General features: G+C 38.3%; 1 protein-coding gene across 1 annotated transcript; it reads left to right on the top strand.

Moving 5' to 3' along the window:
• Window positions 1–1,913: 1,913 nt before the first annotated feature.
• Window positions 1,914–12,429, top strand: LOC144658485 (uncharacterized). Its single transcript, XM_078518904.1, has 13 exons — window positions 1,914–2,341; window positions 2,788–2,877; window positions 4,332–4,407; window positions 5,027–5,090; window positions 5,580–5,664; window positions 6,068–6,144; window positions 6,445–6,481; window positions 8,146–8,209; window positions 8,780–8,890; window positions 9,484–9,507; window positions 10,102–10,216; window positions 10,851–10,943; window positions 11,616–12,429. Exons 1-13 carry the CDS (start codon window positions 1,959–1,961, stop codon window positions 11,744–11,746), a joined length of 1,350 nt encoding a protein of 449 aa, XP_078375030.1. The 5' UTR covers window positions 1,914–1,958; the 3' UTR covers window positions 11,747–12,429.
• Window positions 12,430–13,454: the final 1,025 nt, after the last annotated feature.

Genomic DNA, 13,454 nt, shown 5'->3' with positions numbered 1-13,454 from the left:
TCCCAGAAAAGCGGTTTAGTATGTTCCAGTGGGAAAACAGAATCCCGGTTTTCCGGTTTAGTGTGATGAAAGGGTTAAAAAGGTCAAACATTGATTTCATAAAAAGAATTTCTGACAACTTCAACAATTATAGCTCTTGAGTTGGCTTGAATAAGTTTTTACTTGGAGTCAAATGCGAGTCTTGGCTTGAATAAGTTTTTACTTGGAGTCAAATGCGAGTCTTAAAAAGGCTTCCTCATGAATTGTCCGCAGCTAGTTGCCATTTGTGTGGGACCCACACACTGTCTTATACATTTTGCTCTTCATACATGATTCTTCAATCCACGCACGCTGTGATTGAAATAATTTAATTTATTAAAACAATGTCAAAGAAGCTGCATTGTGTGTATAAAGTGCAAATCAGCGTACATGTCCTGTACCAGTAGCGTCTTATATGGAAGTCTGTGGACTCTCGTAGAATTTTGATGTAAACGCTCATTTCAGTCAAGTCAATTCTATTTTGTATCATAATAAAGCTACAAGAATTTTTTTTCACAAATATTCACCTGCCTTTTAGTTTTGTAAAAGTCAATCTTTGAACAGAGGTTGTGTGACATTTCTGTGAGTTCTGTGAGATGGGTTGTTCACATAGCATGCAGAGACTAGGCAATTTTGTCTGTCAGTCAAATCAACAGTGCTCAAAAGAATCACAGGATGCATCTTAACAGACATATAATAACAACATAGGAAACCTACTAAAATGATGGACTCCTGTATGAATAGCAAATTGAAGTCAGCACTGTACAGGTGTCGTACAAATAGCCACTGTATCCAGAATAAGGTCAAAGCTGCCTTTTACTATGTTTTCCTGAAGGTAGCTGAAAGGTATACCATGATAATAAAAATGTTTTGAATAAGACCTTGTGGAAGATATCGGTCTATGTTATATTTTGCATATAGAGAAAGGTTAAACAAGCTTGTTGAAAAGAATTTAATATATGTTGCATCAGAACAGAGTATACACTTGAATAATTGCCCTTGCAATGTGGCTTGCATAAAACAAACATTTAAGTCAGCTTGTTACAGCTTGTTGTATCTTTTATTTTCATCATTTTCTTAATAACAAGCAAAATTCTGTTCAAGATTACCGGTGCTTTGAAGCGTCCTTACTTTTAGCAGGTTGCAACTTTCAGGAAATTATTGATATAATCATAACAGTGTTGAAATTTCATTACTTTTGGAGGATCATTGCTTTCAGAACCTACGGTAGTTAGACAATCAAGCCAGTTCAAGTAGTGCAGGGACGTGAAGCATTGCTTGTAAAATGCCATTGCAAGGGGTGACCCTATTTAGTTGAATAGAATGGCCGATTGATGGAATGGCACTAATTTTCACTCTGGTTTACTTGCAGTTAGCTTCAGTTCACCCGGGTTTGCTTGCGGTTAGCTTTTATTTCTTGGTTAGGGCAGCATATACTAGTATTGCCCTAATCAACAAATAAAAGCTACCTGCAAGTAAACCAGGGTGAAGCTAACCTCTAGCAAACTAATGCCATTCTGTCATATAACTATTCTGCCTTACAGGTTCACCCACAACAAACTGGGCCCTCTCCATATACATGTGTATAGTAAAATAAAACAAACCAAACCAAACGAAAAACAAAACAAAAATAAAAACAAGTCAAAGAACAACAATAAAACAAAAACATAACAAACATGCTAGTAATATCATGTTATGATTTAAATCTGACTTATTCTTTGATTTTGTTTTCAACTTCATGTTAGATTTATTTTTACCTTTAATAGGTTTTAGTTGTTTTATATATATGTAAACATTTTATTGTTTTTAATTAAATTCTTGTAAAGCGCTTTTGATCAGTACATGTAAAAAGCGCTATATAAATTATTAAATTATTATTATTATTATTAATTATTAGACTGACAAGGATTAGAAACAATCTTTGTTCCGTTTATTTGGAAATGGGCAACAAACAGAGTGGTAGAAGACGGGAAAGTCAAATGGTACGTCCACAGTTTGCATCATCAATCAATCCTTTACTTCCACCAGAAGCTGTTGCCAGACTCACTGACTGCTTAAACAGACTACCTATTGCCCTTGATAAAGGTGTTCGGGATGAAGTGATACGTCGTGTAGAACTGAAAGAGACAGAGGATACCCCAGAAATTCTACTTAGCAAAGGCCAAGAGGCATCTGGAATTCATGTGCTGGTGTCAGGGAATGTAACTGTTTTCAGTGAAAACCAAAAGTTTGTCTTGAGGGAAATTCAAGCAGGCGATTGCTTTGGGGAAGTTTCTGTGCTGTTTAATATGAAGTGCACTGCTGATGTGTGGTCATCTAACAGGTACATACATGTGCATGTCAGTTCCAATGTTTAGCAGGGTGTCGCAACTATTGGACAAATTGAACGATTTATTAAGTGTGATGTTGTAAAGGTCAAAGCATCGCGGGAAGCATATTGCATCGTGAACTGTTTCAGTCGTGTTTGGACTGCCAACATTAAAGTAGCTGCCCACAAGCTGAATCTTTAGCATTTGGAATCGCTTTAATTTCCCTTCAACTGGTCGTTTTGTCCCGTCCCATGATAGAATAAAACATTGATTTATTTAAAATAGATTCATTGCACTAGTATAGTAATAATATTTTAATTTAATAAAACTGCAGTTGTAAAAAATGTCTTAAATTGACTTCAGCTTTAGTGACTTCTCAATGTCATGCTCGTGATACTGGCAATAGTGCCCATGTTATGACTTTACAACACATTTAATAATATAATTGTATTTTAACAAGGTGTGTGATATTACTTCTGAAGACCTCTGATGCTCGACAGCTGCTCACGTTTCCCAGTGAGATAACTCTACTGCAGTGGTTTCAACAGAGGTTGGTGGAAATACTACATCTGTTCAGTACATACTAAATTTCTCTGCAGCAATTACATGTAAGAGGTTTCATTCTGAGTTATAAAATTTTCTCCTTTAATGCTTGCTCTAAAAATGTATGTAGCCAAATTAGATTACCGGTAATTTGTTTATAATATATATATTTTTTAAGTAAAGATAAAGATAAAGGACTGTCTAGCATTTTACTGACAGACATTCACATTAAATAAATTTCATTAAGCTCCATGGTCAACACTAAAGATTCTGCTTGCAGCATTTATGAAGACAGTTTCAATCTTTTTGATTATCAATTTCTTTATTAGATGGGCCCCCAGAGGGGGTACTTGGGACTTCAAATGACGGGGATGATCAAATGGGGGCAAAAATCAAGACCCAAAAAAAACCCAAGGGCTTCAAACTTAACCCAAAAAATACTTAGATACAAAATTGACCCCTCAAAAATCATCAACAAAATATGTTTCTTTGTACTTTCACAAAAGTACACAGCTAATGCACTATCATGAATCTTCAGATTTTTTTTAATACCCAAAAACATCCCTACTTAAATGAAAAAAAAAATAGCTGCCAAATTTTCCAACCCAAAAAAATCCTTCGATCATCCCCGTCACTTGAAATCCCGAGTATCCCCCCTGGGGATGGGCCCAGGCTGCTATCGGCCTACGCGCGCCCGTCTCTTGCGTTCGGTAAGTTTCTTTTGTAGGAAGGGTATTGAAGGTCACACATTCTGATTGGCTTAGACTGGTCATCTTTCATCAGCCACTTAAAATAATTTGCCAGGGTGGAGGAAGAGGCATGGGACAGAGGGATTGTAATTACTTGTTTTCCTACGTCACTTATTCTGTTTGGCTTACTACATCTCATCTCTCATCGGCCACTTGAAATTGCTTATTGGGATGAGGGATTTTATAAATTACCATGCATAATAATTATGCATTTTGTATAAAGTGTTTCACTCAATAAGAAATTCTGCTTAGACCACAAAGCAAAACAGAACTAGACAGTTAGAAAGGACTCAGATACAAGATATATGAACAAAAGAGACAAGTTATATTTCATGAGTTTTAGTGTAAGAAAGAAAACAGACGTAAAAGCGGTGTAAACAATTCATGATCAAAGCAGTCCTTTGACCTTACCCACTCTGGCGGCGAAGTATCGTATTATTGTTATCGCTTGACGTGCTTCAATATAACGAAAAAAGAAAAAAAAAACGTTACTACGCCGGTCTATAAAGCCACAGGGCTTCTTGTTCCACTTAATTTACTGGATGAGATGCTAGTATACTATTTCTTTGGTAGTTGAAGTGACACTGACAATAAATAAAATAATTGCTCTGTAGTAGATTTTATACTATAATATTGTAGTTTGATATTTCCTCGCTTAATGTTAATTGTTAATAATAATATTAATTAATTGTTAATTCAACGTTAATTGTAGGAGATACCTTGACACCAGTAAACTGTTTGACAACCGACAGCTGTCAAAGGAGATTGCTATAGATGTGTTACAAAAGGTTGGTAGACACACATCGTAACTACACTGTGTTTGCCTTAGTTACTATTGATTTCCCAGATGTCTGAGCTGAAATGGCACAATTATAATAACGATATAAATAATTTTACAGTCGAAGCTCTCTTAACGGACACTCTCATAAGTGGACAGCTCTACTTACGGCCGCCTTGTTGTAAACCCTGTTTCAACTCTCATACAAACACTGTATTTTTACAATCTTGTAAGCGGACATTCCTGTAAGCGCCGCGGACACTTTCAGAGATTACGACTTAGACTTTTTCTTTGTTTTTAAGCTCCTGAAAGTGGACAACCCAAAGAAAATCATATTTACAACCTCTTCATCTTATTTTTATCAATCAACTTCACATCGCTGTTCATCACAATGATTTCACAGTAATTACAGTACCCTATTTCAGTGCTTGTTTCGTCGTCATCCACGTCCCTCCGGTTATTGTTAGCTGGGCAAGCTCCCTTAAGCTGCCCTTTATCCCCCACACCTCTAGTGGCCCCTTTTGAGAACCATTATCGTAAGCGGCCAGCTCCTGTTACGGACACTTTTTTGCGTCCCTAGTGTTCCGCTTACGAGAGCTTTGACTGTATTATTGTTTTCTTCTTCTTAGTCCCCAGTGGTACACAGCTGGAGAAAAGAGTCTTTGGTATCTGTGGTCACCACCATAAAGCCAGGTCAGTTAATTTAAAATTATGTTTTTTAAAAATATATTTATAAATTATATAATGCAGTAGGTATTCTTAGCTTTCTCTGGTGGATGGAGAAGCAAATTTTAATATTAATGTTATTATTTATTTCACACCTTTTTGGTCATAAACTAGGTACGTATTTATTCAATTAAGCGCCCAACCTCGAATAAGCGCCCACTTTGAATAAGCGCCCACCCTGAAGGTAGGAAAAGTTAATACATGTAAGTGCCCAGCCTCGAATAAGCCATATCTACTCTGCTGGGATATCCTCTGATTCTTTACTTAATGATGGTAAAATTGGCCAACTACTTTGATAATAAAGCTGCATGCCTACTGTTACTTTAAAACTTTCTGAACCGCAAACTACATGTATAAGTAATTCAGGAAAAAAGAATTTACCAGACAGTTTAACTTAGAAATGCCATGAGGGAAAACTAATTCCTTTACCTTTAATTACTTTTTAATTGTTTGCAGCAATTATTGTACTGTATCCTACTGACAGCATAATTTTCAAAGAAGGATGGAAAGGACAAGAAATGTTTGTTCTAGTTCATGGACAGTAAGTTATATTTAAATTATACAATAAAGAATTGATAAATGTAAGTTTGAGAACTAACTTGTATGTACACACAAATAGCTAGCCTTACCAACATTGGTTGGAGGTGTGCGAAATTATCTACCAGGGGATGTTCCCCCGGTCATATGCAGGAAAAATCCAGGTTATATATAATCAGTGTTGTACTTTGGTAGGCTTAACTTCAAATCCCATATTTTTTTTCAATTAAGCACTCAACAGGGCAAGAACCCATTGTCAACCCCCGCTCCCCAACCCACTCCTCCAAAAAATATTTTTTTTTTTTTTTTTTTTTTTCTTTTTTTGAAATCCACCCCCTCTCCTTTAATTAGCAGTCAGTATGAATGTATGAATTGATCAATGATCAAGTTAATTGCTCTGTATGCAGGGTGAAGTTCTCAACTGGAAATCAGGAGCTTGCTACATTTGATGCTGGAGACAGAGGTTTCTCTTTTGGAGAGGAAGGTACCAGTGCCAATTAATAGAATGTAGAAATTATTGATACAAAATTTATATATAACATGCACCTTTTATTTGCTGTTTAGCCTTTCAAAAAAGGTTCAAGTGTGTGAAAAGGTGCCTTTAACTAGCTTAACACCCTCAGCAGGCTTTTTCTTTTTATAGTCAATGATATTATTAACAATATTATTTATTACATTTGAATCTGGAGCATTAGATGCATAATTTATATGTGTTTCAGACCACCATTGGATAATCAGCCATAACACCATGCCCACCTTCTAATGATGTTATTTTACTGTGCAGGTTTCTTCACTGGAACAGAGAGGAGATCCACCGTCAGGTTAAGACAGATACACAGCATAAAAGAGCATTATTTTAATGGTGATACATGTATATCTAATAAATTATAATTGGTGCTTGAAGGATTAACAATCTTTCCCAGTTTCAGCGATAAACTACTTGGTGATCTCGAGTGAATGTTACAGTTAGTCTTGTGACAGTGTTCAATATACAGTATTACTCTGCTATTATATTTTGATGTTTTTTTTTACATATTGACTATACCTGCCAACTCTTACGCCTTGGGCGTGAGTCTCACACCTACGAGTTGAAAACTTCGATCTCATGCCAACTCACGCTTACGAACCAATTTCTCACGCCTAGTCGAAAAATTTGAGTTAAATTACAACCAAAAACAACACATTTTCGAAAAAATGTAATCTCAAACCAGTGTGAGAAAATAAAACTCCATGTAAAATGAGTAAATGGCAATACCTTCCCCGAAATGACAGAGTTTTGACGAAAAAAAGCATTGGAAACGAGGTCGTGTTTAGCAAAACACGTCCACGTACTGGGATCGGGAGATGTTCGGAACGTCTTCGGAAAACTTCGGACATTGTCGTATCGTCTTCGGGAATCCTGGCACTCTCAGGATAAAAATCTCACGCCTTTGACCCAGGAAAAGTTGGCAGGTATAATATTCTACTCTGAAAACCTTATCATACATCAACATGTATCTGTGTGTTATTTGCACCCTACCATATCTTGTTCCATGATGGTACCTGCCCCTCCTAACCCATTCAGTTTCTCTCAAGGCTCCATAAACACTCTGACCTGTAAGCATTTTAGTGGGGAGGGGGGGGGGGGAGGTCTGAATACTTAAACCAAATGTGATCATTGGATCGATATTATTGCTGTGACTGTAATTGGATTCTTCTTCAAGCTCTATTTTTAGATCAGGCATATTGTACACTCTATTTAAATACCATGGAGATTCACCTCACCTCACGTCACCCAACCACCCCCCTCCCTAAACATGTACATGTAAACGGTAAAGTACCTTATTACATGAAATTTTCGCGACACTTTAATTTCGCGAATTTCACGATTTTAAAAAAATCGCGAAATTAAAGTGACGCGAACAATAAGTGTCGCGAACATAACATGACGTGAATATTAAGTGACTCGCATATGTCAGTAATCAATGTAAATGGATGTTGTCGTCAATTGACTCACTTGTAGACATTGTGGGAACTGCTCTGTTCTTGCTATTGCCGAGATTAAGTCCCCCCCTGCGTTTTTGTTAATTTTGACATTATTGTTCCTTCGATAAAGTCGTTTTATATAATTCAAAGGCATGTCAAAATATATTGCCAAGAAAATGTAAATTGTGTCTCACTCAAAAACGCGAAATTAAAGTGATCCAAAATACAAAATTTTCGCAAAATCGCGAAATTTAAGTGTCGCGAAATATGTGCACCTCAAAATCGCGAAATTAACGTGTCGCGAAAATTTCATGTACAGCGTAATAAGGTAACCATTAATAAATGAGTACATGCCTATTAGAAAAGCCACCTACTTTGCTAACACAATAAAGATCACCTGCCATTGTTTTCTGTAGACTTTGATAGCAGACTCTGGGTTTCACCACTTTCAACTACCATCTGATAAAAACATAGAGCTTGTAGTACAATTATAGGTATATAATGTACATGTACTCCACAGGGCAGCTGGGCCATGCCAGGTTATTATGCTACGAGAGGAAAACTTCCAAGATGCTATTAGTCAGGTTTGTATATTATTTTCATTTATTAAACACTTTGCACTTCATGTAATTATACACAGTGTTATCTTTAGGGAAAGTAAGTGCTAGACACAGATCTACAAACACGTACAAATTGTTTTATACAATTTTGTAATCTTGCAGCTTTTTTGGTAAAGATTTTGATTTTATGAGCAGAAAATACATGGATCTTTTTGTATCAAAACATTGTTATGTAATAATAAGTTTAATTCTTTTTAATTACAGTAACTTGGCATTGTTTAAATCAGTAATTATATAAATTGGATTGAGTGGAGTACAGTTCAGGGAAAAATTGCACAATTTATATGATGAGCACAAATCACTTGACTTCTGAGTTGTTTGATCAGCCAAATATGATAATGTTAAAATTGGGCATTCACATGATCATTGTGTCAATTCCTTGACATAAAAAAATAATAGGTTTGTAGAGAACCAATCATAAACAAGAAGTTTTTTTTATCTCTATTATGAACACTTACAGATTAAGTTGCTAGAGATCATCAGCTACAACAATAACAACAACAACACATGCTTATTACAAATTTCATTGCACAGTTCACAACAGAAGCAACATTGCTCCAAGAGCTAAGTGTCAAGTGGAAACAACAGGTCACTCAGAGAGATAGCAGGCTGTACTCAAAGTATGGAGGAGCTTTGGATTTGGAGGTTTGACCGTCTTTTTATCTTGTGGATATTGAATAACAATCAATCTGTTAAACCTGTGTTTTGCTAAAGATGATGCAAGTACACTGAAATGTAGTGCGAGCACATGAGTCCATTAAAAAAGAAAACAGACTGGTTGGATGATCAAAAAAATGTTCAACACATTCCTGCATTTTTTTCTTATTTCTACATCCTTGATCAGGCCAAGTGGCTCATGTCAGAAGAGCTCATTCTGTCTTTTTTTGGTATGAAGCAATTCGAGGAGGAGTATTTCTTCATCCCCTTCCCTGGATGGGAATGGGATGCTAGTGTATCACAGGGTTGACCCCAACAACACATTTTGCTGCTACCTATATACACATGGGTGGAAAGAGGCACTGTAAGAGAAAACTTATTTCCCCCCTAGACCACAACACAATGACCCCAGCCAGAGCTCAAACCCAGACTGCATTATGCCACTGCACCAACCTTAAGAAATGACACCCATTAAACTGACAGGGAACGTTTAGCATAATTATTTATGCATTTTAGCTTCGTAACAAAGCAGTAATTAATGTTATAATTATAATGTTCCATTTGTTGTTTTCTCTATTAAGATTTTGAGGATGACCTTGAAGCAGGTGAGTAAGAACATAAGAAAAGTAAAGAAGAATCCCTCATCCCGTATATCCTTCATCCTTTACCTCTCATCCCACATCCCGTATCCCTCATCCCACATCCCTTAGTCCATATCCATTATCCCTCATTCCTTAGTCCACATCCATTATCCCTCATCTCTTATCCTTTATCCTCCATCCTGAACCCCATATATCTCATCCCATATCCCTCATGCTACATCCCTCATCCCTTAGCCCACATCCCTCATTCCATATCCCTCACCCCTTATCCCTGATCCCATATCCCGTATGCCACATCTGTCATCCCTTATCCCACATCCCTTATCCTGTATCTTTCACCACTCATCCGTCATTTTTCATCCTTTATCCCTCATCTTATACTCCTTATCCTTCTTTCCTCTTCCTTCACCTCTTATCCCTCGTGCAAAATCCCTCATCCCACACGCCGCACTCCTCACCTTTTAATTCTCCATTTCTCATCTTCCATGCTTCATCCTGCCTCACTTCTTAAAACCTGTTTCCTCTTTGTTTAAGCCACGTACATGTATGTAAGTGCAGAATCATAATCATTACTCAAGAATGCGATTTTCTTGACAGACAGAAGAATTCAAAGCTTGTCCACCAGGATTCCTGTACATTCTTGCTCTGTCCATGGTTATTAAGGAAGTGCAAGCTGATGATGTCATGTTGTCAACCAGACAGTACCAAGAAGGTTAGTCTACTTTTTTCTTATTATTGGTGTTCTGTGAGTGGTTCACTTGTTTTGGAATGGCAGATGCAATGCAAGCAGCAATAAACAAGAGAACAGCTCTCGACATCACTCCCAGGATCTCTACACCCCGTCCCCTAAGAAGAGAAAAAAAGTTGTAAGCGACGTCATTAAATCCTCATTTTAAGCAACTCAACACAAGTAAACATCTTAGAGATTGGCAAGTTCTCAGGTGCGGATCGAGGCCCGGAAAGGTGCCCCCCCCCCTCCCCCCTGAGATGACCTGCGACTTTCAAATACAACTGGTATTCGGCAAAGAAATAATATGTGGTTTATTGGTTCACCCCCTACTAAGAAAAATCTTTGATCCCCCATGTGCCCAATTGCATAAAGCAACTTAAGATAAAGTGGGATTTTCTGCAACTGCTCCTTGCGTTCCGCTGAATGTTTTTGCAGCGTCATGGGTTTTTCGTTACTCTTTAGTCCGTCTTTGCCCAATTCATCCATAATAGCACGGGCCGCGAAAATCCTCTGGAACACAGGGAATGGTTGCAGAAAATCTCACTTAATCTTAGTTGCTCTATGCAACCGGGCCCTGGTTCTTTACTGATACATGTATTTTGCTTTCGGTCTCAAGGCGGTACCCTGTTTGTAGTCCTACAAGGAAGTGCAGAAGTCATGGAAGATAATACGCCCACATCTCTCATAGTGGATCTTAAACAAGTATTTTGTAAGTAACTTACATTAAGAAACAAGCAATGATACATTTAATCAAACGGGGCAAAATGCCTGAAAAAAATTTCAGGGCTTTGAACACCGGGTTCAAATCCGTGACCTCCACGATATCGGTGCGATGCTCCACCAACTTTTACTGTGAAGCAACTGGTAGCCAAGTGATTTTTGTGGGTTCTATTTTTCCCATGAAGGAATAGATGACAGAATAAATGAAATGATGCCGCCGTGCTAAACAATTTCATCAATTCTGTCTTACTTACATTCGCCATAAGAGAACGTTTCGCTAGAAATCTTCAAATGATTAACCGATAATACCATACTTCTTTTAAAATCCGAGGAAAATAATACCAGAATTCTTAAATCCAGTTATATAGATATGTAGCTCTGTAGGTAGGTTGAGGATGACTTTGAAGCAGGTGAGTAATAGCATAAGAAATGTCAAGTAGAAACTGTATGAAGAAAGATCAGTGTTAATCAGCCTGTGGCACCCTCATCCGGAATCGTTCATACCACATCCCTCATCCTTTATCCCTCATGAATCCCTCACCCCTCATTTCATATCCCTCATCCCACATATCCTTCATGCCACATCAAGTGTCCCTTCATCCCACATCCCCCATCCTTTATCCCTCATTCACTTATTCAAAGTTCTTTTCACCCCCTGTAGGGAAGAATGATAGCATGCCTGACCGGGGCTGGGTGAAGGCAACAGAATTGTGCGTGGCGGCTTTTTTCCCTGAGGAGGCAGTGAGAGAAGCAGAGAACACATTCCCGGATGTTGTGTTGCCAAGACCCTAAGCGAATACGCCTTTGTTTCAACCGATATCGACAGCGTTCTTCATCGCCCGACTGCCCGGCTCCTGGTGGTGTGGAACATAGGCCCGGCTTTCCATCGCGCTCGAAGTCCACCAGTGTCGGTGACAGCCACCGAATCGAAATCCAAGAAGATCAGATTTTATAGTGAGTGGGTTATCACCCCCCCCCCCCCCCCCCTACTCACCCCAAACCTGTAGGACCCGTTGAGCTGTCCTTACGAGTACCGTCTTCGTGTCCGTAGCCTTCTAATTGTAAAGAACAGGAAGATGCGGTTCTACATGTATATCACTCGTATATCGGTTCAGTGCTGTTTCTATCGTGGTTCCACGTCTCCTCTACGTTATGCAATTCTGAGTGCCCGGCGGGAATCAAACCTTAGTGTTATAGGTTAATCGATGCAAGCCAGAAACATTAGAACCTGTTTGTCGAGAAGCCTTGTCTCTTCTTCGTTGCTGTTTCCTAAATCTGCTTCGCGACAATATGGTAAAAATGGATTTTGAGGACCAAGAACATTAAAGTACAACTGCAGCTGCGCTTTGTGTTCCACTTTTCTAAAGAACTCAAACTGGAACATTTTATGCAGTTTAAAATTTCTTTTCTTATTGCACTACTGTTTTGGTAAAAACAAATGTTATTGTTGTTAAATAAAGTGTGTAATGGGTTGTCGTCGTTGTCACTCTTGTTGGAAAATAAGCCGCGAAGCCGAGAAGCAGAATAAGAGCAAAAAAAGACAAAAAGTTAAGAACAAATTTACGTTTGAGGCATGTAGCTGTGGTCGGAATCTCGGTGCAGTTACGTAATACGGTGCCCAATGTTTACCTGTGAAAGCCTAAAAAGTCCTCTTGTTTTCCTCACTCATCGTTCTTTGCGCGGCCCCAGCTAACCGAACACCTGGAACTGGCATGGCTGGGCCACAGTGTCTTTTAGGCATTCAAATGCAAGATGGCGGACACACTGCGATTTTAGCGCCTGAAAGACCCTAAGGGCTGGGTCCGTGAAAGAAAAATACAAATTTAAATGAATAGCGCACTTATGAACGCGACTGTGCGTCGTTAAAATCAATTAGGCGTAACAGTTACCCATTTATACTCGTGAGCGGAGAGGCACTATGTGGTAGTCTTGGCCAATTCAAGACTAACACATGATCATGATATTAAATGGTACCGGAAAACGCTTGTTGCCGCACCGCTTTGCTCGATTCGGAGTCTAACGTGATAAGCATTAAGCCGGCGAGCCACCTTTTCCCGTTTTTCCCCATTGGTGGCCATTGATTGACTCGATCAACAAATTGCCGCTCAATCTACCCAATGTGCTTTGGATCTTGGCGAGTCTTGTAATTGATTGACTATCCTTTTAAAAACGTTATTCATCGTTAACATAAACAAAAATCTTCTAGAAAAATGTACTGCAGGAGGCAGTCAAATTGCTGGCAGAACTTGCTTTTCAATTTTAAGTTTTCCATATCTGAGTGGTAGCTTATCAGAGCGTCAACTGGAAATTAAAACATCCGGATAATTATCTCGGTGAAAACCTGCAGCGTAATTCAAGAAAAAAATGCCATGTTTTTAGCATTTATAATAGCCATTAAAAAGCGCTGCGTCACTAACACAGTTCTAAACACAGTCACATTTCTCAAGGTCGATGTAATTCATGGCATAACTAGGCTACAGAACATTATCATTCAGTTGAT

This window comes from Oculina patagonica, chromosome 6 (genome assembly GCF_052425735.1).
Source record: "Oculina patagonica isolate OP01 chromosome 6, crgOcupat, whole genome shotgun sequence".
NCBI classification, from domain to species: domain Eukaryota; kingdom Metazoa; phylum Cnidaria; class Anthozoa; order Scleractinia; family Oculinidae; genus Oculina; species Oculina patagonica.
The sequence above is the reverse complement of the archived record's forward strand: the minus strand, read 5'-3'. Positions and strand labels throughout refer to the sequence as shown.

Coding starts and splice junctions, on each gene's coding strand:
- LOC144658485 (XM_078518904.1), top strand. CDS start 1,959: ATGGGCAACAAACAGAGTGGTAGAAGACGGGAAAGTCAAATGGTACGT. Junction 5,091..5,579: donor GGTCACCACCATAAAGCCAG/GTCAGTTAATTT, acceptor AATTGTTTGCAG/CAATTATTGTACTGTATCCT. Junction 10,217..10,850: donor AACCAGACAGTACCAAGAAG/GTTAGTCTACTT, acceptor TTCGGTCTCAAG/GCGGTACCCTGTTTGTAGTC.